The following is a 27,209-nucleotide window of genomic DNA, read 5'->3' as shown; positions in this document are numbered from 1 at the left end:
TCCCTCCATCCTCAGGCTGGAGAAGTCTCCTCCTCACCCTTACCCTCCTGCCTGCTCTTCCTCCCACAGAAACCAAGGGGAAAGTGGTAAAAAAATATCTTCAGTGACTCCTGCCTCCGGACTGCAGCCTCTCTGTGCTGCTGGGTTCTCCTTCCCTGCTTTTTTTCTTCAATCCAGCTTGATGTTAATCTGAACGAAGAAAAATGAGGCTGCGGGACTTTCTATTCACTTTGCTGCTCCTGACCGTCTTCCTGGGGGGGGGCTCATGGGCTCAGCGCCCAGAAATCACCACCCGGGTTGCAAACGCAGAAGGTAAGCCTGGGCTGCTTCCCAGAGTGTTTTTCCTCCCCAGGATCAGCAGAGAAGTCGGGTTGCTGTTTCCCTCCTGGGCGGACGCCTCCACTACTGAACACAGCCACAGCTTTGTCAGGACATTTGGGGGAAGAGTTGTGTTTGAGGAGAGTGATGTAGGATTAGAGAGGATCTGCCAGACATACCTACTTTTAATGCTTTTTGGGTCTTTCTCCTTGGCTGTCTTGTTAGGTGTTACCAGCAGCACTGGGATGCAGGAGATGGGGATAACAGCTGATACCAGTTTAGCTTTCTGAAATATTTTGAGTTTGGCACTGGCCGTTAAAGGGCATTTTCATTTTTGCTCTCCTCTGCAATGATATTTGTGCCAAGATGTGTCAGACATGTGCTCATTGGTTTCTCATTATATTAATTGCTATCATGTCTTGGTTTTATTTTTTTAAGTGATTGCTGCAGCTGCATGTTATTTTATATAATAACAAGTATTGGTCTTGCAAAGATATTCTTTGAATGTAAATGGAAAAAAATGTACAGGAAAGTGTTAAATGCCACAAAGTGATGTTTTCTGAATATGTGCTCGATCTGGCTTACCCCTGATGCCAAAACAGAAATAAGCAACCTCACCAGTGCGTGTGTCCTTCTGTGTCTTGCCTGGGGTTAGGATGTGAACGTGGTCTCCTTAGCAAAGATTCGGGGAGCCTGCTGGGAGGGAGGGGAGCTGAGCTGCAAGCGGGCGGGTGTGGGGAGCCCGAGCTGGGGAGGCGATGCCGCAGGGCCGCCTGCTGACTCCTGCCTCTCCACTTCTTCCCAGACTGCCCTGTGGACCTGTTCTTTGTCCTGGACACCTCGGAGAGTGTCGCCCTGAGGGTGAAGCCCTTTGGGGACCTGGTTGCCCAAGTGAAAGATTTCACCAACCGGTTCATTGATAAGCTGACAAACAGGTACATGTCCCGGGGTTTTGTCCAGGCTGCTTTAGGGATGGAGCCTGGTGCTGGGTGGAATGCTGAGACCACCCTGTGTGCCCATCCGAGGAGGGAGAGGAAGAAAGCAGGGATGCTGGGGAGGGGGGTGGGAGTGTCTCCTCCCTGTCCCGGTCTGCAGCCACCCTGTTTCTGCTCCATCCATGCCGATGGTGGCAATGTGCATTCAGCAGAGCTGCCTACACCCACCCTTGGGAAAGTGAGGGCTTCCTGGGGCTGCAGACATGGCACCCCATCCTCACCACCTCCAGCTGGCCTGGTTGGCCGGATGGTTATTCTGTAGGTCCAAAATGATGCTGATCCCCATGCCACTGACTGCTCAGGCCCAGGACAACCCAGGTGTTTGAGTGGCAGCAGGGCACCTCTGATGTTAAACCCAGCACTCATGGGCACCCTGCAGAACAAATCCTCCCTTGCAACTGGCATCCCCCAGGATGACCTGCAGCACTGAACCCATCTTTGGAGGCCCCTGTGGAGTGACCTTCATCCACTCCACTGCCCAGCCCTTTATCTGCCTCCTCCTCACCCATCCATGTTGTCACCAACCCCAGTCTGACCCTGTCTTTCCCAGGGTGAGGGCACCCAGGGGCACCAAATCTGCCAGATCCTGGAGGGGGGTGATGCTGGGAAGAGGTGGAGGAAAAGGCCATGGGTCACCTCCTGGCAGGAGATCCAGGGATGCACAGGAGCACCACAAGTCCTGGGGGCATGTGGGTCCTGGTCCTTGGGGCAGCAGGAGATGTGTGCTGTTGCTCAGAGGGGCACTGCAGGGATGTCCCAGTGCTGCACGAGCTGAAGGGGCAAGGTTCCTGTCTTGACAGATGTGGGGTAGTCAGCAGCTCACCTCCCCATTGCCCAGGTAGGAGAGTTACCACTGAGTGATCAGGAGCCTCGTGCTTGGGAATAACCTGCCAGGCCTGCATCAATGCAACATGACTCTCTGCTAAGCAAGGCACTGGATTTTGTTCAGAGCCCCTGCTGCATGCAGACAGATGGATGGACCTCCTGACCCCATCCCAAACACCCCTGTGCCCACCCTGCTCTCCTCTACCTGCTTTGGAGACATCTCCCTACAAGCCACCACTGTGCATGCTATGCTGCCAGGCACCCACGGCATGCATGGCATGGTTGGCACAGATGATGGTGAGGCAGCTGGCAGCAGTGGGATGGAGGGGAGAGGAGTAGGCAATGCTCAGGTGGCTTTGGGAAAGGTCGTGCTGGGCAGAGATAAGATGAGCTTGGGAAGACAAGGGAGCTGTGCAACCCCATCACTTTGGGATTGGCCCCAACATCCTGAAAATACTCTTTTTGGGGCACTGGCCAAAGCACAGGGAGTTGTGATGCCCCTGTCCCAGGGGGTCACAGGTGCAGGCTCTGTCAGCACACAGGACTTCAGCACACGCTCATCATCCTCTGAGTCAGAACACCCTTCAGAGGGAGGCATTCCTCTTCGATTTTAACACGTCTTGCAGTGGAAAACTCACCCCAGTCCTGTGTGGGGTGTTTTGGTTGTTACCTGTCTTGCACACACACACCCCTGGCTGTCTGGCTCAGCACCTCCTGCTCAGCTCCAGACACTGCATCCCAGTACCTCTTTGGGAAGCCTCTCTGCCAAACTGTCTGACCCCTGTGGACACCCACCAGCTGCACCCCTTTGTCCTTCCACCTGCTGAACAAACTGCCCTGCTCCCGTGGCTGGGCTTTGCATGTGAAGCACACCCCAGCCTTGCAGGAGAGCAAGGAGCCCTAGCAAAGCCCTGCAGTGTTTGGCAGAGGATTTGCATTTTGCACGGCAGGCCAGTGCAAGTGAAGTGGATGTGGCGGCAGGGCATGGACAAAGGTGCTGAAAGCACGTGTCCTGGTCTATCCACGCAGGTACTACCGCTGTGACCGCAATCTGGTGTGGAACGCCGGGGCACTGCACTACAGCGATGAGGTCGTGCTCATCAAGAGCCTCACCTCTATGCCCAGCGGCCGGAACGAGCTGAAGAACCGCGTCTCGGCCGTGAACTACATCGGGAAGGGTACCTACACCGACTGTGCCATAAAGCGGGGAATTGAGGAGCTGCTCATCAGGTAAGGCAGTGGGGCTGGGATGGGCAGAGAGAGTGATGCTGGTGATGTGGCAGTGGTGGATGGAGGTTGGGAGCTTCTGGGTTAGGACATCCCTGTGCATTGTGCAGAGCTGTCCCCAGGGTGGGAGAAGAGGTCACCTAGGCATGAAATAGGCACAGGGGTGGCAGGTTGCTAGTGCTCCAGCTTTGCTGGGATGAGGCTTGCCCTCATGATAGGCTGGGGCACTGCCTGGGGTGAGTGCCCAGAGGTGCCCAAGCCACTCCTCTCCAGCTAAATCTGTTAAATTCTTGCAATGTTAAATCCTGTGTTTAAACTGTTGCAGTGGCTCCCATCACAAGGAGAATAAATACCTGATCGTGGTGACTGATGGACACCCCTTGGAAGGGTACAAGGAGCCCTGTGGAGGCCTGGACGATGCTGCCAATGAAGCCAAACATTTGGGGATCAAAGTGTTCTCTGTCGCCATTTCTCCCAACCACCTGGTAGGGACCATGCAGCTGGGATGCTCCCTGTAGGGGTCCCGAGTGGGCCCACAAGACCCCCAGCACAGCGAAGGAGGCTCTGAGTGCCCTTCAGAGGCCCTCCATGGAGGGAGGGTGTAGGGTAGTCTCTGGAGACGGGCCCTCTACGGGTGCCTGCAGGTCTCACTCTGCCCTCCCCACCCTCCCAATCCTAGGACCAACGGCTCAACATCATCGCCACGGACCATGCCTACCGCCGCAACTTCACCGCCACCAGCCTGAAGCCAACCAGGGAGCTCGACGTGGAGGAAACCATCAACACCATCATCGACATGATTGTGAGTGCTGCCTGCCCCTTCCCCAGCCAGCCCCCTTCCCAGGCTCACCCATCCCTCTCAAATCTCCTCTCTTTTCTTTCTTGTCTTGCAGAAAGCTAACACGGAGCAATCGGTGAGTATCCCCACTCCCCCTCAGTCCTGAGCCTGAGCCTGTTCCCTGCAGGTCACCCACAGCCAAACAAGGGCTCAGTGGCACAGCCCTGCTCTGCAGGCAGTCCCTGCTCGGCCCCTGCCAGCCTGGGGAGCTCCCCCCTAGCAAGGTGCAGCCTGGCCATGGTGCTGCCCACTGCTTCTAATGCTGTTTTCTCTTTCTCTCTGGGCAGTGCTGCTCCTTTGAGTGCCAGGTAAGTCAGGCTTTTGAGAACCCCTGTCCCCTTCCTTCATATCCCCATGGCCCCAGGCTGTGCCTTGGTGACTGATCTAACCCATACCTCTCTCCTGCAGCCTCCCCGAGGGCTCCCCGGACTTCCTGGCGACCCAGGCAATGAGGTGAGGGACCAGCTGCAGCCACATTACAGGACCGGGGTGGTGGGATGGGCTCAGAGACTGGTGCGGCACGGGTTCTCAGCACCCCACCACTGCCCCATGGAGAGGTGCATGAGGACCCACACCATGCTTCCATGCAGCCCACATCTGCTCCCCACATTGATGGATCATTGCTGCTATCATCCTCCCTGATCTCCTTTCAACAGGTCATCATTCTATTCCTGAGGATGATGAGCTAACTTTATTTCTGTCCTGTATTGCAGGGAGAAAGAGGCAAGCCAGGTCTTCCTGGCCAGAAAGGTGATGCTGGAGACCCAGTAAGTAAAGGACCAGCCCCGGTGACAATGTGCAGCAGCTAATTTTTGGCCACTTCTGGCCAGACCTCTCAGGTGCATCCTCATCAGTCCTTGCCCCCGCATCACCCTGTTTCCATGGGGTAGTCAGTGGGGGGTCACGTCCAGCTGTCCCCCTCTGCAGCCACCCTGTTGAGCAATGGCTCCTGGCGGGCAGTGGGGTGGTCCCCTCCTCTGTTGCTACAAGGCTTCCTTGTTCTTCACCCAAAATAGCCATTCTTCCTGGAGGACACATCTCTGACTCATGTATGCCAGTCCAGGGGTGGACTCTGGTCTCCTTCCCGTGTCCTCTGACATGACAAGCACAGCAGTGTTCCAGGGAAACCTTTGCTAAATAATAAACTAATAGCATGAGGAAACTATTTCCCTCCTCCTCCCCTTTTTTTACTAGGTGTGCTTATTTTTGGGAGGTGCATTTCTCCCACACACGTGAGTGTGCAATTACTCAGCTTGTGCATTCCCAATTTGGAAACCCCATGTCATGCACATGCAGATTTTTCCTTCCCAAGGGTTTTCTGCCCTTCCCTTTCATCCCAGATTACATGTTCCCAAGTGCCCAGTTTCCCTCACCCCCAGGAAGGGCTGGAGATTGTGGAGGTGAAGGCAGGTCTCCTCTGTCCTCCACAATGATCCTGTGCTTCCAGACTGGGCAAACGAGGAGCATTGTTAGGGGAGAGCTTCCTGAGGGATGGTATGGCGGCTGGAGCCTGGGGGGAAACTGCCCCATGGCAATGGTAGTGATAATCTCTGCCTCCGTAACACCATTTTCTGTCCTCTAGGGCAGGCCAGGGGACATGGGACCTGTTGGCTACCAAGGAATGAAGGTACATGGGGCTGCAGGGTCATGGGCACTCTTCCTAGATGGGCCACAGCCTTTGTGCTGGAAGTGTTTTCATTTTCCCATTTTTCTCTCTCCTTTCATCTCTAGGGTGACAAAGGAAGTCGAGGAGAAAAGGTGAGGATAGCATGGACTTGATGGGAGGGGGAAGGTGTCTCTGTGCCCTCCTGCTTGGTTAACCGGGGCTGCCCTTGGAGCTGCACAGTGTTGGGGTCTGGTACATGTCCATGCCCACACATCTGTCCCTCCTGCTGGCACCACTTGCGCCAGGAGCAGGGATCCAACGGGAGCAGAACATTTGCAGCTGATGTGGCCTTGGGGATCAGGCAAGCACCATGAAGTGAGCACAGCTGGGCAGAACGGGAGGGACCAGTGGTGTGCAGGGGCATAGTGATTGCCTGCACCCTCAGACTGACCTAGCACGGGGAGCACTGCATGGCGGTGGGATGGATCTGCTCTACATGGGGGCCTAACTTCTCTCTCCTTCCCTTCACAGGGCTCGAGAGGAGCCAAAGGAGCCAAGGTCAGCTTTCAGTTTTACACCATTTATTCTTTCTAGTTGATGCCTGCGGGTCTTTGGAAATTACTTATTCATGGTCCCTATTCTTCATTTCAGGGTGAGAAAGGCAGGCGTGGAATCGATGGCATTGATGGCATGAAGGTAAACCTTGGATCTGGGGCACCTTACTTAGACTGAGGACCCTGACTTTTGCTCAGACACCCCTTCAAAACCATTGTGGGGTCCCAGACTGAAGCCGGTGTTCCATGTGGGGCAGTGGGGATCCCTCCCTGCAGGGGCCTCCACCTGCCAGCCGAGGACAGGGCTGGGATATCCCTCTGGGATGATGGATGGGGTCTTCCATGGGCACCGCTCATGGAGACCCCTGCTCTGTCTGACAGGGTGAAGCTGGATACCCTGGCTTACCTGGCTGCAAAGGCTCACCTGGATTCGATGTACGTACCCTGTGGGTGCTCCTTGTATGCGAATGAACCAGTGCAGCAGGTCTGGTGTGATGGCGCATGGAAACGGGGAGCCCCCCAAGAAGGGGTGCTGTGGGAGGGAGTTGCTGTGCTTGGAAATACGCCTCTAGACATGTGATGCTCATCCCAGGCACGGCACCTCGGGGGTGTTCCCGAGGCAGTCTGCCTTGTTTTGCCTGGAAGCTGTCCCCCATTGCATGGGGCTGCCTGGGAATCTGCATGCTGGGGGAGCATTTGGCTGGAGGTTGGGCACCTTGCACCTTTACCACAGGGAACTTGGCAAAGAAGATCTCAGTGCCAGATAGGAAAGCCCAGGATTAACTGATTTCAGCCTGCTCTGACCAGCCACCCAGGAAATGTTGGAGATTTTGGAGGGCTCTGGAAAACATTATTCTGACATTGCATTTCTCCAGTTTCCCTGCTTGTTTCCATGCTCCCAGGATGACACAATCATGGTGGCACCAGTATCACTGCAGTCAAGCCATAGCAGCCCAACAACCACCTTTTCTGCCATTTTCCTCTAACCTGCAAAAGCACACTCAGTTTTGCAGTGTTTCAGCAACATGACCGCAGCGTTGCTTGCACGGCTCCATGGTGCAAGATTACCACGCCATCCCTGCGTTGCTCCTGAGTACACGTCCCTCCTGTCTGTCCTGCTGTGGAACTGTGGGCCAGCCTGCTGGGATGCTCGGTCCATGCCCAGTTTCCTGCAGATAGTGATACCAGCTTGGTTATTAGTGATGTTGTCTTTATTTTCAACAGGGAGCTCAAGGCCCGCCTGGACCAAAGGGAGATCCTGGTGCTTACGGACCCAAGGGAGGAAAGGTGAGCCACTCTGCCCAGCCTCACGCAGAAGGAGGGTTGCTGGGGCCCCTCTCCTGCAAGAGGGAGAGGTGGCAATTGACCCATCACTGGCCTCCTTTGCACTGCATGGGGGAAAACCTGTGCTAGAGGCCCCTCACCCACAGTAAAATCCTGCTGGTGTGACTCCAAGCGTGCCCAAGGTTAGTGGGTGCCCACAAGCCTGGCACAAGCATCCCTGAGATATTGGGGGGCTACTGTGAAAAGGTGGCTTGCACTGGGCAGGTGGAGTAGTGGGGGAGGGTCTGCTGGACATGGGGAGCTCCCTGGGGAGAGATCAGAGCCCAGAAAGAGGTTTGGGGTGCACCAGGGCTCCTGACAGCCTCTGCACCATGGGAGCCGAAACCCATTGCTGCAGTCTTGACAGTGCCTTGTGTCCTTGTGAAGGGGGAGCCTGGGGATGACGGAAAACCTGGCCGACAGGGGATTCCTGGCAGCCCTGGAGAGAAGGTGGGTGAAGTGTCTGTGCGTGACCATCCTCTGCCCTCTGTGAGAGGGAGAGGTCCCCTGTGTCAGCCTTGGTTTCAAAGCAGAGCTTGCCCAAGGCTCTGCGGGGCTTTGCTCCAAAATCTTCTGACTTGTCTCATTTGCACCTCTGTGGCTTGCTCACCCAGGGCATGCCTGGAAACCAGGGTGAGCCTGGACCTGCAGGAGAGACAGGCGATGAGGTGAGTCCTCTGCCCATGCCCACCATGTTCCCCATGCATGCTTACTGGCCATCCCCACTGCCTGACCACCCCTGTCATTTCTCCACAGGGTGCTCCTGGCATGGATGGTCCTCCTGGAGAACGGGTAAGTGAGGGCTCCACTGCCAGGCACCACACTGGCAGGGTGCAGGCTGGTACGCTGCTGAGGAGGAGGAGGGCTGGGGGTGAGCCTGCTGAGAGGTGGGAAATGAGGGAGGGCTTTGCTGCTGCTGGGGGCAGGTCTTGATTTTGTGTTCCTGCCATCTCCTTGCAGGGCAGCAATGGAGAAAGAGGACCCCCGGGATCGCCGGGTGATCGTGGGCCAAGAGGAGAGCCGGTAACTGCATCTGCAGGGTGGCTTTTGACATCGGCTTGCAAATGGGGTGCATTTGACAGCCAGGGACTAAAAACAGGTGCTCAGTGGCTAACCCACCAGCCCATGGACCAGTAAGCAAGCTCGGTACCTTTAACTGCCAGCCCAGGGGGGACTTGCTGTTGTCCCCCAGCAATTGCCCCTTTACACTGGCAGCTAACTACCAAACAGCCCAAACCCAGAGGAGAGCATGCCCAGCAAGCCAAAAGTAGGCAGAGGGGGGATCAGCCCCTGCCTCACAGCTGCAAAACCAGTTGATGAAGAGACAAGAGTCAAGGTGTCCTCCTCTGGAGGTGTTGGGGGGCTGCATGGGGTACCGGTGACTTGGGAAGGAGGGCACAGGTACCATTAGCAGTACAGCAGCATGTGTGGGTGTAGATGGGAGGGGGAACACCCTTCTCTCCCCTTTAGGGTGGGAGTCACTAGGAAAGTATTTTTCTTGCCTTCCGGGGGTGAGTCACGGAGCATGAGCGTGGGAGGGACAGGCAGTAGCCCTCAGCAGGCCAGGACAAACATGTGGTGAGCGGCAGAGGTGCCACGCACACTGAGGAGGGACGAGGGGTGATGCTGCTTAGGGTGGGGGCAGCGGGAGTCAAGGCGTCCAGCAGCAGCATCCTGGCAGGTGGCCAGCCATGTCCTGGCACTGCTGGGCAGCCACCACCACACTTCTTTTCCCCTGTCCCTGCAGCGAGGACAGCCAGTACCCACCACCAGCTCAGGGAGTGGGGGGCAGATGTCCACCCTGGAGAGGGGGCAGCTCTGGCAGGGGGGTGCTGGCAGCCTCCCCCTTCCTGTTTACTGCTCAGGGAGCGGCAGCACTGCTGCACGTGATGTGTGGGGCAGATGTGCGCAGGAGATGAAGGCACGCCAGTGTCCCGGAGTTAAATTGTTCAGCAGGCGATGGGCTGCTTCCTTCCAAGTTTTAGTCCAAGCACAAGGCTGTGTAACCTCGCCAGAAACGTCTCCACTGGCGCTGAGGGTCCTTTGGAAGTTGTGTTTTATATTCACTGTTTGGCTTAGGCATCTGGAAGCTTCTAGCTTGCAAACAACAGCTTTAGGTCAGCAAGCTTTCAACCTCTTTCCTCAAAGTTTTAAGTCAGGTGTGACTGTCATGGGACATTCCTGAACACCTCCCTTCCCCATGGGCTGGTGGCTGCCTAGCCCCACATCCCCAGGCTGCAGGCAGAGCAGCACCTCGTGCAAGATCCTTGTCTTGCAGCACTTGGTGCTGGCTGATCTCAGGGGTGGTTTGACTGTAAGGTGCAAAGCTCTGTGCTTGGCTGTTGTGCAGCCCTGTAAGGGGTAATGCTCTACTTTGCAGGAGGGAAATCTTTCTTCTGAATTGCTGGGGACTTGCAGCAAGACTTCAGGCTGCAGGGATGGGGGGCCGTGCCTCATGGCTCTCCTTTTGACTTCCTGGATTGCTCAGTCCTAGTCATGGGTCTAGATGGGGAAGGTGCCCTGGAGCCAGCCCAGGTCTGACAGACATGCTGCCCTGTTGGGAAGCAGCTCTGCTGGACTGGTGGAAGGCTGTCCCTTTCCACATTGTTTAAGTGAAAGTGGAACTGAGCTGTGTCCAGCCCTTGGGCATTTCCTTCTATTGGAGTTGTTGGAGTGTTAAAAAACCCAGACTCAGGTTTTTCTAGGCTTTCTTGGGCTGTCAGTTCTCTGCAAAGAGCTCTAACCCAGCTCAGGGTGCTGAGTGTTAGTAAGGAGAGGGGAGAGCATCAGCAGTGAGAGGTGAAGATGTCCCTTCCCATCTGCTGGCTCATTCCCTTGGAAAACCCCCTTAGCTCCACAGGGATGGCAGGCTGGAGGAAGAGGGGGTGGAGGAAGGAGGCTGCTAGCCTGAAGTCTCTGCCCATGCATGGGGACAGCAGCTCCTCTCCATGCAGACTGCCCAGGGCAGGAGCTGCTCTAGAAAAGCAGCCATGGTTACAGAGCATAGCTGGGAAAAGTCACTACATGGTTTTGGGGCCAGGTCCAGGTCTGTGTATCTGTAGAAGACTTGCAAGATGGATCTCTTCAGGCATTTGATTTTCTGTCACAAAATGGGCTGAAACATGTCACCCAGAGGCAAGCACTCTCATCTTTCTGAAGGTCTTACTCTTAGGGCTATCTTCTTGACTGCAAGGTGGCCACGCTAGCCTCTGTCTCCCCATACCTCTGTTTCCTACCCAGCTCCTGGATCTGCCTCAAAAACTTCCCTGTTTGGATGACTGCATTTCTATCCAGCATGTGCTATCAGTGCTGTATCCCCACTCCCGACTGCACGCAGGGCCCTTTACACCCTACACCTGTTCCTCTTTGAGTTTCTCATGCCTTCTGTGTGTGTTTTCAGGGAGAGCCTGGACCACCTGGTGACCAAGGACGGGAAGGACCCCTCGGACCACCTGGCGACCAGGTAGGAGCTTGGGTTAACCTTCTGAATCCCAGGTGGAAGTGGTTGGGGCAGAGGGGAGAGTGGGGTAGGGGCTTGACTGATGCCACAGCATCTTGGGGCAAGATCTCAGCATCTTTCAGACCAGGTAGCAAAGCTGGTGAAGAGGGGCAGGGATTTCTAGGAGAACCCAGAATATGAACAGGGCTGAAAAAAATGGAGACTTGGCTGCTGGGCTGGGGACAAAGCAACCTCCGCGCCATTTCCAAATCCCATGGAAACAAATGTCAACACGTCTCACAGATTTGGAAACTGGCAAGTACAAGCTGCAGTAATGCACAAAATGTTCAGGCCTGGGGCCAGACGTTGCTCACCTCGGTCAAAGGAGTCAATGAGACATCTTGTGCCAGTGAGGATAGCCTGACGGGGCCCCAGTGCTGCCCCTGACACCATTGGCATCTTCAGAGACAGTCTGTCTCAAGGCCAGTGTTCCTCAAGTCTGCTTGCTGCAAGGTCTGGCCCTCCTGCTCTGGGGTCTGCTTGTCTTCATGTGCCTCAAGGAACAGATCTCAGACCCCACGGGCTTTCTGGAGAGCAGAGCTGGCTACCTCCAGCCTGAGGATGGCTTCTGTCCCCTGCACAATTAAAGACTCTTTCTTCCCAAAGATATACCCAGGGCCCAGATGATAACTCTGGTTCTGGAGTTGTTGCTGGGTCAATCCTCCATGGCGATAGCACTGGTTGCAATGCCAACAGGGTCTCTGCACCCGAGCAAGCATGCTTTGACATCATCCTTGGACAGGGCTCTGTGGGAAAACTCCCCTGCTACCCATACTGTCAGAGCTTTAACAGAGCCCAAGATACAGGGAAGTATTGAGATAAACATCCCCACACTGGTGGAGCAGGACTTGCAGAAGGGGTGAAGCATGGAGACCAGCGTGCAGACAAAGAGGAGACAGCTTCTGAATTCCTGTTATGGTTGACCAGTTGTTGAAGAGCCCTGAAGGAGATCCAGAGGGCAGGACAGCCATGAAGGGGCCACATTATCCCCACCACAGGTGATCCCCATGGCAGACCCGCACCATGCCGCAGCCCGGGGAGAGGATATGCTTGCGCCGGTGTTGTGCTTGCCTGGAGTTGGGTTTCCCTTGAGCCTGTCTCATGCTAGCGAATTGCACCAAATTCACACAGGGGGATTGTCTAGATCTTACTGTCTGTAGCTGAGCTGAGCTCCTGCTGCAACCAAAGAGCATCTGACAGCATCCAGCCTGCTCAGCACTGCCATGGTGGGAGGTGTCATTTTGGGAGGGGGCCCTGGTAGGAAGGCAGCTGTTTGGATGTGTGCATGTAATGGACTGGTGCTACAGCCTGACATCAGTGAAGGAGGAAGGACTGGAGCTGCTGTCCATGTGGTAGAGGCTCATTCCAAGTTCAAGGCAGGAGAAGGATTGTGCAGAAGAAGACAGAGCTAAGGTGAAGATTTGATGCAAGCCTGGAAGACGAAGCTGTACAAGCATGGTGGGGAGTCAGGCTGGGATAGATCCTGCCTTCAGCCAGTCTTCACTAGGGGGGAGGAGGAGGAGAAAGAATGGTCTCCCTGCTGTCACTGAGCCTGTGGGACACCAGTTTTCCCTCCCCAGCACTGAACTTGAGTCAAACCCCTGTCAGAGAGGGAAGCATTAAAGAAGCAGCTCCCATGCCTCCCCAGACCAGAGACTACCCCAGAACCTCCACAGCTCCAGGGAGATTTCAAAAGCAGTTGCAAAGTGAGGACATTTTTTCCACAAGCTGAGGAAGAATGCTTTTGTTTGGCCAAATTAAAAATAAATGCATAATTGGGCTTGGGCAAGACTAGGACTTTGGCAAACACAAGTGTTTTTCAAGCCGTGTTATCTGCAAGCTCTGGCTCTTGGAGTGTATTTCTCTTGGCAAGGGGAAAGGGCTCCCGCTAACCTGTGACTCCCTTTCATCCTCTTTCTATCTGAGAGAAGCTAAAGGTCAGCACACTCTTTCCTTGGTCCTCATGGGCAGGTTTGCTGGTCCCTCTCTATTCCTGGCCATGGTGCCCATCCTTCCTGTGGTTCCTGTCACACCCAGAAAGGTAGTGGACAGGGAGCTACTAAAAAATCCGGCAACCCAAAATCCAGCATCTTCATAAATTCCTCCAGGGCCGTGAGGGATTTGCACTGTGTGCTACAGTGAGAACATGTACGGCCATCACGAGCCAAGGGTGCCGTGGATCCAGCTTTGGCTGATGTGAACAATCATGAGTTCTTGTCTTTTCTTCCCAGCTTTCTCTCTTCTGGGCTTTTGTGCAGAAGGTCACATGCCTTTGAGCAGTTTAGTGCTCTGCACTGCACTGTGTAATTTTAAGTCCGCTGTACCCACACGTACACCTTTCCTTGGAAGAAGGGTGCGTGCGGCGTGCATGGATGTTTGGCAGCAGATTCTCCCAGCCGCTGTCATGCGAAGAGGAGCAGGGACGACAGCTGGAGGGGATTTCAGCTTCCTCAGCATTCAGGAGGTGAGAGAGAGGCTGCAAAGCTGGGCTAGGCTGAGCCACTGCACTGAGGCAGCTCCCCAGAAAAGCTCAGAGGTGCTGCTGATGTACGGAAAACATGGAGGAAGCTCTCAGGCATGCACCACTGTGATGCTAAAGCTGAGGTACCACTGAGCGAGTGCTGTCTTCTGCCTGCCAGGACAGTGCAGTCGTGTGGCTTGCCGCAGTGAACATTTCAGAGATTGGGAGTTCTGAACTGGCATGCCCACTGCCTGCAGCGGCGATGCTGGAGGGGTCAGTTGCCGAGCCATTGCTCTCTCCCACCACATCTTGCTCTCTGCCTTCCTTCTGCCTACCTCTGTCACCTCTATCGCCTGGGGACCGGTTGCACACCCAGATCCACATGAGATGCTGGCTTGCTCAAGGATTTGGACCCATGAGCAAGAACATCATTACCCAATCTTTACCCAGCATCATCACCTGGCAAGTAAACCCAGCGAAGGGCTGTTGGCACCCAGCAGAAGGTGGAGAGGCTCCCTTGGACATCTGTTGGAGCTCTCGGAGAAAAAAAATCTCCTTTTACCTCCTCTCTTATCTCTGTCTGTCTCTGGCCAGCCGCACAGCTGATGGAGTGAGAGGCTGCTGCCCAGATGGGATGTGGCAGAGTGACAGCTTTGGTCTGTTCCAGCACACGCTGCCAGGGATCTGCAGCCTCCTGAGGACAGAAACCCCCCAGAGCCACAAAAGGGCCTCTGCCAGCCTGGCTGTGACCCAGACATGTCCGAGCCCCAAGGGACTCTGTGGAGGGAGGTCTGTGTCACCTTCAGGTGCTCCACCAAAGACCGTTCTCTGCCCCGGCGACACCTCTGTCACAGCCGATGAGATGCCACTACACAACCCAGCTAGAAAACATCATCCCTGCCTCCCTGGTCCTCTCCCCCAGCAGGTCCTCTGTTACTGGACTGAGATGTGGAGGAGAGGGATGGCTTTTAGGGACTTGGAGGCTCTGCTCAGAGACTGCTCCCTCCTGCAGCCCGGCTGCCACTGAAAGCATGTGGTGTTCAACCCACTCCTGCAGTGTCACACCTTGGCCCAGAAAGCCTCTTGTTCTGGCTCGCAATCAGCAGGGGTCTGGCCAGAGCTGCCTCAACAGGGCTTTGCAGAGAAAGCAGGGCGTAAGGAAGCATGGGGAGCTGCAGCCTGTGCAGACAGAGGAAGGCAGGCAGGCACGGGAGGAGCCAGGCACAGCTCCTGCAGCATCTCCCCACTTGTGTTAACCCCCATCAATATGTCCTTTATTGTGAGGCTGGCCAAGGTGGAGATGGGTGCGAGGCACGAGGCGGATGCCCCCACCCACCACATCACAAAATGAAGGGACCAGCCCTTCAGGGCAGGAGCAGCACCAAGAGAAAATCCCTGTTATAAGAGCTCTTTCTGTTTCCCTAGGGCGAGCCTGGACCGCCAGGACCCAAGGGCTACAGGGGAGACGACGGCCCTCGCGGCAATGAGGTCAGTGCTACTTCATCACCGCAACTTCTGGGGGGAGGGAATGAAGGGAAGACCAGGAGATGCTGCCCATTAGGGCTGTCCCCAAACCCGTCAGATCTTGGAAACCTGTTGTAAATACAAACTCAGGTGCTAGCTTCCTGGCAGACACATCGAGGTATTTTTCATAAGGCCCTCGCTGCCTTTTTCTCTACCACCCAGAGGCCATTTCATGGAGAGAGTATAGCCACACCAGAAGCCATGTGACTTCCCATCACAGAAGCTGGAGGAGCTGCTCTCCAAGGGCAGTCACCTGAATCTGCCAGCAGATTCGATCCCCAGGGCAGGGAGTAAACTGAATCCCAACCCCAGCTGTGGGCTTTGCATTGCTCTTGTAAAAGCAAAATGCATCCCGTGATGGGCTTGTGATGGTAGCTGGTTGCCTCAGAAGGCATCATCTTCCCAGCTCAAAGGATGGTATACAATGCTTGACTGTTTCTTCTGTTCCTTCCAGGGCCCAAAGGGATTGCCTGGAGCACCTGGGCTGCCTGGAGACCCTGGCCTGATGGGAGAAAGGGTGAGTGGTATTTGGTTGGGGGGATTGCACGTCATGTGGAAAGGATATACAACATGCTGGTTCCACAGAGCATGATCCAACTCAGGAGAAAAGAAATCTCATTCATATACAGCTGAGGTGCTGGGAAAATTTGCAAGCAGCCTGGTTTTGAATATGCATCACATCTCTAAGGCTCTAGAGCTGTATTTTGGGGTGTACTTTCCAGCAACAGAGACCTGATACTTCCCAGTTTGTTCCCAGCCTGTGGTCATATCCCCAGTCTCTGAGAGGAACAGTGTCACTCTCCTCTCGGTGGCTGTGCAGGTCACACACAAGCAAGATGGTCTTTTTACCTGCCTGCACCAGTGTTCAACCCACTAGTCACTTATTTTTGGCACAGACATTCTGCTGTGGAGATAAACTGTCCAAGGAGGTCAAGATCCTGCTGCTGTGCTATCTGAGGGGTCCGCTTTACATTATCTCACATATTTCTCCCTTCCTTTCCAGGGGGAGGATGGCCCTCCTGGGAACGGCACGATTGGATTCACAGGTGCCCCGGTAAGATTTTTATGCTGCTTTGAAAGCATAAGACCATTATTTCTGCTTGTCTGACCTAACACGCTTCCTTTCCTTCATCCCCAGGGGCAACCAGGAGACAGAGGTGACCCTGGAACTAATGTAAGTGTGCTGCTTCTTCATACTCCCAGCAGAAATTGTCCTGGCTGGTGGTTTGGCTTCTAGAGCCTCTCCATCAGCTGCATGGTGAAATGAGCTCCCTGAAGCATCCTGCTCCTCCAAAGCCCTCTTTTCCTTCTTCCCACCTTTCCCTGCAGTGGATGCTGCTGGTGGAAGTGTCCTGCCTTGGTGTACTGGTAGTAACACCCAAGGGCAGCAGCCTGGGTTGAGTGCTTTCTGATGCCAGAGCCAGAGTTTGGTGTTGGGAGTGCCACTCAGGGGGAGCTGGATGATGCAATAACAGTGAAAGCCACCTAAGAAGCTCTCTCCTTCAGTAGCACTGCAATTTGGTGCTAGGGAGTCTATATGCTGCTTTTTACCCCCTCCCGAGCCAGTTCTCACAAGGTGACTGCATGCCAGCACCAACTTCACCACGCTACTGTCCAAGCAGTAGTCTCTTCTGTACTATTTTTCAGGGAACTAAAGGCTATGTCGGTCCTAAAGGTGATGAAGGAGAAGCTGGTGACCCTGGCAATGATGTGAGTAATCTGTATAAAGCTGAATCTTCTTTCTCCATGAACACAGTACAGGAGCTTTGGGCTGGGTCTCTAACACTACCTTGCTTGTGGGTCAGAGCTCATCAGACTTTATAAGTCTGCAAGTACCCTTTGTCGATGAGCAGTGTCTGATGGCAAGGGGAGCTCCCTCCAGATGTTCATTGTGACAGCTTATGGCTGTCAAACCTCCAGGTCTGTTAGGCTGAGATGGGTATCATCTCTGCAAGGTTCTGTATGTTTCCAGATAGCTGTGCTGCACCACTGTCCTGTGGAGGAAGATTTTCCCAGTCCATCCCAATCTTCCCAAGGCCTAACTCCTTTGGTCGGGTACAGAAATCTCCGATAACATTTTTGTGGTTAAGCAGAGCTCAGCAGACATCTGGAGGGGAAGGTGTTGCACCCTGACACCAACAGATTTGTGAATTTTTGTTTTGTTTTCATTCCAGAACCTAACCCCTGGCCCCAGGGGCATCAAAGGAGCAAAGGGCCACAGGGGACTTGAAGGCCGCCCAGTAAGTAAGGACCCTGGCAGGGTTTGCACCGATAAGCACAGTGTGCCAGGCTGATGGAGCTCCCAATAGCAGGGCTCACCACAGACTTGCTGTGCTTGGTCCTGCTCACAGCAGGAACAAGGCAGTTTGAAAACCCACTGCTGCAGCCTGATACATGGGTCTCTGAAATCATGATCATCCCAAATCAAGGCAGAAAATTGAGGCATTTGTGCTTTTTCATGAGCAAAACATTCTCATATGATCAGGTTCAGTAAGGGTAAGCAGCCTTTCGGGGTGGCCATCCTGAACCTGAAAGCATTCATGTTGAGCCGCCACTTGCTTGTGTTGCCTCACGTTGACCTAGAGGCTACAGGAGAGGCATCTTCCAAGCAAATGGCATCCATCCGTCCATCCTCTGGGTGCTCTGGGAGCAATGTCAAGCCATGTCACACATGGTGTGTGTGCTCGCTGCCTGCAGCAAGAGCTTGCCTTCCGAACTCAGTGGGCATGGCACGCATGGAAGTGGGTCTCCTTCCCCCAACCCCTGTGCAGCCCCAGGGCATCATGCAAACAAGCAGATGTACCTGCTCAAAGACCAGTGCAGGGGCCAGCAACTGGGAAGCCAAGAGACTTTTCCAGACTCTTCATTGCTTAGCAAGGTATCGGCAGAGTACGCTGCAGATAGGACTGGCTGCTCTTGTAATTGCTCTCTCTACACTTCTGTTTGACAGGGACCACCAGGACCTGTGGGGCCTCCAGGACCAGATGTGAGTGGGATAGGATCAGGGCACTGCTTGCTTACCTGGTCTGTGCTTTCCCTACCCCACATGATGGCTCCTGGGAGGGTGTCATTGCTGGGGAAGTCTTGTCCTCCCGGGTTGGGTGGTGTCTTCCCCCCATTACTGTCCCAGCGAGTCTCACTGGCCAGATTTCCTTCATGCTAGTCCATCACCAGGCAGTCCCCTCTCTAGTGCACTCCACTTGCACATCACTCATTTCCAGATCAGGATCTGCTCTGAGGGTACAAAGCAGCGGCGGGGTTGTGGGCAGCACCTGGGAGCCAGGAGGCTGCCCTCACCATTACTCAAATATTTCTTTACCTCTGTTTTCAGGAATGTGAAATCTTGGACATCATCATGAAGATGTGCTGTGAGTATCCCTGTACTGCTCCTCCTGCCCTGCTCAGGTCCTTGACGAGTGGGAGACAGCTGTTTTTTCTCTGGCCCCCAGTAAGCAGAGCCATCCCTGGGCCGCACGGAGAGGGATGCCGTGGGCATCACTCCCCTTCCACAAGTCACAATTAAGTCAACAAGCTCGGGGAGAGGTGGGAGGCTCTCCCTGCAGCCGGGACAGCACCTAAAAGGGGCAAATCTTTTGTGTGTTGTTGTCCCTTCTCTTGACCCAGGGACTTCCAGCTCAATCTCTAGAGTAGATCATGCAGCTGCGTTTCACTTGTGCATGCTGCAGACTGGTTTGCTATGTCTATGGCTCTGCATATACACAATTACCCCTCAGTGAAAATACAAGCAAAGTTGTGTACAGTCCTTGTGTGGACCATTTTACAATGTTCTCTTCTTAAATAGCAGTGCCTGGCTTTACCCCTTGGGAAAGGCAGGTCTGTTCTGGGGTGTCCTGCCATGGGGAGCAGCAGTACACATGTGCTGCAAAGGGTTTCTGGCCAGTAATGAAGTGGTGGAAGGACACTTACTTAACGAACTGAGTTTGAGCTCTATACTCTGGTGATTTACCTAAGCCCTTCAGGATTAGCTTTTATTTTTATTTAAATAAGAATGCATCAGCGCGTGCAGAAACAGGGCTCTGTTGCATGCAGTGCTCCAGGTTGTGGCGTAACAATCTGAAAGAGGAGAGAGATCTGGATATTTCAAAGGGGAGGGAAACCTCTATGAGCTTGAATTGTCCAGTCCAGGTGTCCTCGGGTTTGCAGAAACACCAGTCTGCAGTCTACATTAGTGGGTGGAAAAACCTTCTGTCACGCATTTTAACATTGTCTCTTTCTCTCCCTTCTCCCCTAGCTTGCTGTGGTGAGTGTTGCTTGGCAAAGTTGCTTTGCAAACATTTGCTAGCCCTTCTCCTTGCTTGCACGCCTCCCTTTCCCTGCTCCTTGCCTTCTGCTATGGAGATGTGGTGAGAGCCTGGGAGGGAGGACCGAGCATTAGCAAGGCAGGGAAGGGCAGCGAGCTCTCCCCAAGGGTGTTGCGTGGATCCAGAGGCTGGGTCCTACAACTGGAAAATTGTTGTCAAGGTGCCCTGTGCCAGCAAACTGCAGGCAGATTTTCTCCACCCTTTTTGCAGTTGAAAGGGACGTCACTTCAGGGCATGCTGTGGATCCAGCTCTCTCCTCCTTCCAAATCCTGTGCTGGTCTGCAAAGAAATGTGCTGGGCTTTCTTCTCTGATGCTGTCCCGATGGGTTGGGTTTGTAGTCCAAGAGCTCGAAGGAAGAGCCAAGGGCACGTGATGTCCTTCAGTCATAGGAAAGAGGGGAGAAAGCTGAGTCAGCCTTCTCCAGCTCACCAGTATCACCTCTGTCCTCCTGGGCTGGGTGAGTGGAAGAAGTGCGAAGGCTTACGAAGAATCAGGTTCTGGAATAATTACTGGGTGTTTTAAGGGTACTCACAGCTTGGAAATGCTACATGTCTTATAAGGGATGCTGAGCAAAATGCAAATGGAGAAATCAGTAAACTGACTCTCAAGTCTCCTGTGCAGCTATTTTACCGCTTTACTTTACACCATGCTAACAGCAGACATCAGCTGCTTGCTTTGGTATGCCTCCCTGCAAAATGCGCTGCTCTGAGCAAGATGCTCAGGTAGAAAACACAAGCCCCTTCACTCCTGTGCCTTGCTGCAGAGTGCACCTGCGGTCCCGTCGACCTCCTCTTCGTGTTGGACAGCTCGGAGAGCATTGGCCTGCAGAACTTCCAGATTGCCAAGGACTTCATCATCAAAGTCATTGACCGTCTGAGCAAGGACGAGCGTGTGAAGGTGAGATTCCCACCTAGTGCTGAGATACACTTGTGTACACTCACTTATTTTTCACTGCAAGCAGAAAAACAGGCAGGTGCCTCCACTCCAAAGAGCCTCCACAAGGGTTAGCTTCAAGTATTTAACTGGGGTGGATCCTGATTCCTTCCAGATTCATAAAGTGGTGGAGATGACACAGCAGTTTGTTGTCCCAAAATATAGACATTTTACTCTTTCTGCGCAAAGGGACTCTGCCTGCTGTGGCTGTGACTTCTTTTTCCATGTCCCAGAGCAGATGGCTTATAAAGCATTAGCCTGATCAATCAGCCTCTCAGTCTCTTCCTTGTCCTGATGAGCACTTCAGGTGGCTGGAGTACATAACACCATGAGGTGTGTTCCAGCTTACCCTAGCTCCGTGATGGTCAGCCCCCCAGGTGCCCTTGTCTGCACACAAGCTTGGGTTTAGGTTACCAGTTAGGCACACTACTAAAAAGGACCTTTGCAGCCCAAAAGAGCAATATTGTCCCAGTAGCGAGTCTTCCAGTCTCGCACACAAATGGTTACTCTCCCAACTCTTCCCTGGTAACCAGCTGTGCGCAGGAAATGTCGTTTACCTCTGTGATTTGGAAGGAATGTTTGGGATCCGGTCTTTCCTTAAGGTATAACCAGAGACATCTGTAGCCCACGGGCTGTAAAGCCACAGCGACCTGCTGTTGGACACTTGTGTGGGCATACACATCTCTCTTTGGCTGGCAAAGAGATGGTAACAAGCAGAAAGCCTAGAGCTCGGCAGCAAAACTACTGTGTTGGAAAAAAAACCAGAAAATTTGACAAAAGATCTATTCCTAGCCACCCACCATGGCCAATGGCTTGTGTTGAGACCACTGAGCCAGGAAACCTGGGTTTGGGTCTTGTTTCACTGGCTGGCTCACTGAATTTGTCCCCATGTGCATCCACTCCTGTTGGGGCTTCTTCTGCCTGGAATAAGACAGAGGAGAGATGGCAGATCCTGCCATGAAGGCATTCAGTGCAAACCACCAGATGATTTCTGAGCTCTGAAGGGCCCCCTGAGGTATCTGACCTTAACTTGCTTCTGTTTTTCCCAACAGTTTGAAGCTGGGGAGTCCCGTGTGGGTGTTGTGCAGTACAGCCATGACAACACGCAGGAGCTGGTGGCCATGGGGGATGCCAACATAGACAACATCGGGGCGCTCAAACAGTGAGTCTGTGGGGTCTCAGCGCATCATGCAGAGATCTGATACAGGGACACCTACTCACCTCCCAGCCTCCATGTCCAGAACAGCAGCTCCTGCAACTGCAAGGATGCTAAATGTTCTTTAGCAGAAAGTAGAGGCTGCCGGCATTGTAAGTGGTGCTGAGGCCAAGGAGCTTGCCAGCTTTCCACCCAAAGCCCCATGCAGGGATGTCGTCCTGCTTCGCAATCATGTCAGAGATACATGTTACCAGGGGCTCCTTCTGTATCCACGGGGCAGGGCTTGAAGGCTAACCTGTCTATGCTTGCAGGGCAGTCAAGAACCTGAAATGGATAGCTGGGGGCACGTACACTGGAGAAGCCCTGCAGTTCACCAAGGAAAACCTGCTGCGGAGATTCACCTCTGACAAGCGCGTTGCCATTGTCATCACGGATGGACGCTCTGACACGCTGAGGGACCCTACTCCTCTCAACTCTCTGTGTGATGTCACCCCGGTAAGGGCACAGGGGAAGCACCCTGCCTGCAGGGAACTGCCACACAGCAGCTGTGCATCAGAGCAGTGCAGGCTCTCTGGGAGTCTCCACGTCTTTGCTACCCAAGGCTAGGGCAAGGGGGGACATGTGTCGCTAGAAGCACTGTCATAAACTGACAAGCTTATGAATGCATCAGATGATGAATGCATCTGGTGATGGACTCTAAACTTCACTGCAGGTGGTTTCCCTTGGGATAGGCGATATTTTCCGGAATCCTCCAAATCCAGATCACCTGAATGACATCGCTTGTTTAAGCAGACCGACCAGGCCAGGACTGTCCATTCAAAGGGACAACTACGCCGAGCTCCTGGATGACACCTTCTTGCAGAACATCACCTCGTACGTCTGCCAAGGTGGGTGAAAGATTGTGTCTGGAAGCAATAAGGAAGGTAGTGAGGATTGCCTCAGCCAACGGGTGAGGGATGTGGGCTGCCCTCCCTTGCCTTTCCCCAGAGATGCTATTAAGCAGGTGTTAAAGGAGGAGAACAGCATTCAATTTTTAGTTCAATAAGGGACAAGGACAGCTCATGTATCAGAACACTTTGCAGCCAGGTCCAGGTCCTCTCCTGCTGCAGGACACCTCCGTCCACAGCATTTTCCACGTGTGCACCTCTGCTCTTTCTGGTGCATGTTTATAGCCTTTGCACAGCACCTTGTGCAGTGCGCCTGTGACTGAGGTGAGCATTTGTTCCTTCTGTGGCTCACTGGGAAGCTATAGTAGAAATGGTTTTCCTGGGTGAGCTGGTGACATTGCTCTTTCTAATTTTCTTAACAGAGAAGAAATGTCCGGACTACACCTGCCCAAGTGAGTATTGACTCCTCGTGCCACCCAAAGGGGTTGTGGGTGCTGTGGTGGAAGAAGCGGGACTTTGTGTTTATGAGAATGCATAGATTGGAGACCTCTTGCAACAGGGAGACTCCTGGGCTGGAGAAGAAAGCAAGTCATGTCAGAAGTTCACAGGGTTTCTCACACACATGCCAGCCCAAAGCACCTGGGGGAAAAGCCTAGAGAGTTGCTTTTCTGGGACAACAAACCTAGAGAGGAGGCTGTGCCAGATTTTAGCCCTCACAGGCTTTAGCTGAGGCAGGTAATGAGATCAATTGCTATGTGGTGGTGGGAGCACAAGGAAAAATCAGCACCATGGCAGTGATATTTGTGAAAGGTGCCTGAAAAGTGAGTTCAGGGAGGAATTTAGTGGGGTACACCTCCAAGTCAGAAGTGTATACAATGTGCAGACTCATGATGGAAAGAAAGCAGCCTTGGGAGATGAAGTGGTTCCCCAGACATTCAAGGACAGCACTGTATTTAAACAACAAGAGTCACTAGATTATCTAAACCAGATAAGTACCTGGGAATGCAGCCTGCCATAAACCAAATAAAAGAAGGAATGAAAAGGTAAAAGGACAAGTGTGGGACAGCACTGGTGTAGGGGAAACCAAGCTAGCAAATACCCAGAGAGTGGGGATTTCCCAAGTCTGAAAAGGCAGGAAGCCTGCGAGACAGCTGGTGACTTCACTGGCTTTCCATGGAGGAGGCAGGAGTTGAAATGCAACATAACAAGCCCTGGCCTTTCCCCTTGCAGTCACCTTCAATGGGCTGGCTGACATCACGCTGCTGGTGGACAGCTCCACCAGTGTGGGGAGCAAGAACTTTGAGACCACCAAGAAGTTCGTGAAGCGGCTGGCGGAGCGGTTCCTGGAGGCTGGCAAGCCTGCCGATGACTCCGTGCGCATCTCAGTGGTTCAGTACAGTGGCAGAAACCAGCAGAAGGTGGAAGCCCAGTTCCAGTACAACTACACAGTCATCGCCAAAGCCATCGACAACATGGAGTTCATTAACGACGCCACGGATGTCAACGCTGCCCTGCGGTACGTCACGGGGCTGTACCAGCGGTCTTCCCGTGCTGGGGCAAAGAAGAGGGTTCTGGTGTTTTCTGATGGCAACTCTCAAGGGATCACTGCGAGGGCCATTGAGAGGGCAGTGCAGGAAGTTCAGCAGGCTGGCATCGAGATCTACGTGCTGGCAGTGGGCAGCCAAGCCAACGAGCCCAACATCCGTGTCCTGGTCACAGGGAAGAGCGCAGATTATGATGTGGTCTACGGGGAGCGCCACCTCTTCCGTGTGCCTGACTATACCTCTCTGCTGCGTGGCGTCTTCTACCAAACTGTCTCCAGGAAGATAGCTGTTGACTGAGTGTCTGGGTGGGTTTCTGCCAAGGCCATGCCTGCTTCTGTCTTGCCTAAAAATGAAAATCAACAAAACAAAAAAAATTAACGGTACTCTTGACCAACCTGAAGAATTTGCGTCTATGCAGATAGCCATAGTGTCACAGCCTGGCTGTGCATAGTCCCCTTCCTTCTCCCCCAGCTTCATCATTTGCATTGCTACTCTGTTAGCCTCAAACTTCCCTCCCTGCCCATGACTGCGTCTCCCTCCCACAGCAGGCAAACACAAACACATCTAATAATAAGCTGACAGAACACCAATAGCAACCTCATCTCACAGTTTTTTTGCCAAGAAAGAATCAGGATGAGGAATTTTGTACCACTAAGGACTGGCCTGGTTCTCATAAGGCTGATTATGCTCTTTTCAGATACCAGGGTTTTTGTTCATTTGCTTCTTTCTTTCATACATCAGCTGAGCACTTGCCCAGCTCACAATGGTCCTAACCCAATGCTGTGCTTCAAGTGAAACGCTCAACACTTCAGCAAAGCTTTGAGAGGGGATTGTTGTCCTGGCTGGCAAGTTTGATTCTTATGTCCCATGCCTGGAGGGGGGCACAGGGAGGGCTGGACTGCATTACCCAAGTTGGGTGGAAGCATCTCTGTCCTCCAGTGCCATGGGATGGGGCACTGACTTCCCAGGGATGGTGTGGAGGTGGGTGGTGGAGCATCCCTCAGCGATGACACTCCCATTCAGGGCAGGGAGGCTGGGCACCGACCAAATGAAAGACGGACAGTAGCCATTGGGGAGGGGGGAAACCCTAGAAGAAGCTACGGAACTGCACTCCATCACTAACTGATCTCATGGTCCTACAGTGAAACCAGGAACCTCATGAATAACCTGATGACTTGTGTTATGGTCCAAGCTCCATTCTGGAAAATCTCTCTGAGCCCAGTTAGTGGGATTTTTTAAAATATTTTTTTCAAAAGTGCCAAGCTGTCTAATTCCCAGTAAGCTCTCTGGGAGTATTGTTTATATAGGACCATCTAGGAGTTAGGCAGCTGGGCCCTAGGGAAGCCCACTAACTGTACTATATATATTGAATTAGGGCCTCATCCACAGCCCAGCAAAGTCAAGGGAAAGGCTGCCATTATCTGCCAGGGTTTTTGAGTCACACCCTACGGATATACTGACAAAGGTGCTATCACTACGTGGGTGATATGGGCCCTTGGTGTTTACACAGTTGTTTCCAGGACCACACTGAAGATGTGGTTTGGCTGGGTGAGATTTTGTTTCAGCGCTTCCATTGGTGCTCTTGCTATGAATTCATGCGCTTCTGAGAAAGCAATAGTGATTGCCAGGTATCGGCATTCCAAACTCTTTACTTTGTATCCAAAACCCCACTGTATGAGTTAGTTTTATTTTATGCCTGTGTTTTACTGAAATTGTCCACTTCGGAAATTTGTCAAATAAATTGTTTTCCACAGTCTCGTTGGAAGTTTATCTGACTTGAATTTCAAGGTCTCCAAACGTTCAAATAGTCAGTCAGTGAAATAGAGGTTGCTGGGATCTGGGAAGACTGTAGCAGAACTTCTCGTATAAAACTGTAAGGAATAGAAGAAAAGAGATCTATCGCTTTTGTATCACAAATCTGGCTATTATTGAATGGCATGGACTTGGGAAATACTGTGAATTCTCTTCATCTATTAAATGGTGCATAAAAAATTTATGAGAAGAGCACCAAGCTCTCAAAGGGTGGGAAATGCTTACGCAGCTTCTGTTTGCCTTCTGGTTGCGAAAAAAAGCCAAACAACTACACAGCTAGGAACTGTTGTTTCCAGAAGACCAGGTGCAGAGGGATGGTGATCATCAGGTGAAGAGGTAGGTGCTCCAGCTTTCTGCTTATATTCAGCATCTCTCCGTAGTACCTCATTTCCTGGGCACATGGGGATGCCGTTCTTCAGACAGGGCTAGTGGTGGAGGTATCCAAACATCTCATCCAGCTTTGTCAGGCTCAGTGGTCCTCAAGCATTTGTTTTACATCCTAAGACAGCTCTAAAGGGTGCTTATCTCTGGGAAAGCTCCCAGGCCGTACCTGTACATCCCAGGGGCTTGTTGCAACCTTTCATCGTGGATGCATGCACACTCACTTGCTCTCCAGACAGTGGACCACATTCATGTCCTGTTTCTGTAACAGAAAGGCTTCTGCCTTGTCTCATGTCCTCCTCTTAGTCATCCTCTCTCGTGGCCAAGCACCTCAGTTGAGATGGTTGTTGAGATCCCTGACTGTCCCACAGCACTGGGGACACCTCACAGCTGGAAAGTCTGAGAAACACCTCTGGGGAGGCTCTGTGGGTGGCTGCAGTTTGTGTCAGATGTCCTGCTCTCCTCTCCATGGAAAGTTAGGAAAAAATGCCTTCACGTCTGCCCTAATAAAGAAAGTTATTGTTACAGCTAAAGAAATATTTCTTAATGGCCTACTGCAATCCTCAGCATGAATCATCCACAAAGGAAGGGAACATGATACAGACAAGCCCCTGGGTCACACACCTACTGCTGGGACTGCCCGGCTGGCGGGATGCCCTGCTGCCATCAAGGAGGGGTGGGAAAAGGCAGCTGCCCCTCCTGGACATCTCCTGCACCATCCCAGGGGTATGTCCCTCTCAGATCCAAGCAGGGCCGTGTCAAATGCAGGGATAGAAAAGACACCCAGGGAAAGCTATCTCTGCCTTTGGGCTGGTTTATGCTAAAAAAGCAGGAATTCTTCCTGCTTCTGTGCATTTCCCCCAACCATGCCCTCGTTTTTTCCCTTTACTGAAAGGGGAAGAAAATCCCAAAGTAGCAAAAATTGTCGGTTTCTAAGCCTCAGTTCTGGAGTGTTTGTCAGTTTTCCTCATGAGAAAAATCTAAACATTCCCTTTAAATTCCA

General features: G+C 53.1%; 1 protein-coding gene across 1 annotated transcript; it reads left to right on the top strand.

Annotated features, from left to right (window-relative positions):
• Positions 1–74: 74 nt before the first annotated feature.
• Positions 75–25,770, top strand: COL6A1 (collagen type VI alpha 1 chain). Its single transcript, XM_074872402.1, has 35 exons — positions 75–312; positions 1,124–1,253; positions 3,168–3,368; positions 3,691–3,850; positions 4,045–4,167; positions 4,259–4,279; positions 4,491–4,511; positions 4,612–4,656; positions 4,917–4,970; positions 5,786–5,830; positions 5,935–5,961; positions 6,341–6,367; positions 6,461–6,505; positions 6,745–6,798; positions 7,588–7,650; positions 8,074–8,136; positions 8,301–8,354; positions 8,443–8,478; positions 8,647–8,709; positions 11,087–11,149; positions 15,072–15,134; positions 15,625–15,687; positions 16,174–16,224; positions 16,309–16,344; positions 16,818–16,880; positions 17,345–17,410; positions 18,121–18,156; positions 18,502–18,538; positions 19,423–19,431; positions 20,257–20,390; positions 21,479–21,588; positions 21,894–22,077; positions 22,295–22,469; positions 22,892–22,921; positions 23,700–25,770. Exons 1-35 carry the CDS (start codon positions 204–206, stop codon positions 24,308–24,310), a joined length of 3,072 nt encoding a protein of 1,023 aa, XP_074728503.1. The 5' UTR covers positions 75–203; the 3' UTR covers positions 24,311–25,770.
• Positions 25,771–27,209: the final 1,439 nt, after the last annotated feature.

This window comes from Strix uralensis, chromosome 6, assembly GCF_047716275.1.
Source record: "Strix uralensis isolate ZFMK-TIS-50842 chromosome 6, bStrUra1, whole genome shotgun sequence".
Taxonomy (NCBI): Eukaryota; Metazoa; Chordata; class Aves; order Strigiformes; family Strigidae; genus Strix; species Strix uralensis.
The sequence above is the reverse complement of the archived record's forward strand: the minus strand, read 5'-3'. Positions and strand labels throughout refer to the sequence as shown.

Coding starts and splice junctions, on each gene's coding strand:
- COL6A1 (XM_074872402.1), top strand. CDS start 204: ATGAGGCTGCGGGACTTTCTATTCACTTTGCTGCTCCTGACCGTCTTC. Junction 16,881..17,344: donor CTGGTGACCCTGGCAATGAT/GTGAGTAATCTG, acceptor TTTTCATTCCAG/AACCTAACCCCTGGCCCCAG. Junction 22,922..23,699: donor TCCGGACTACACCTGCCCAA/GTGAGTATTGAC, acceptor TTCCCCTTGCAG/TCACCTTCAATGGGCTGGCT.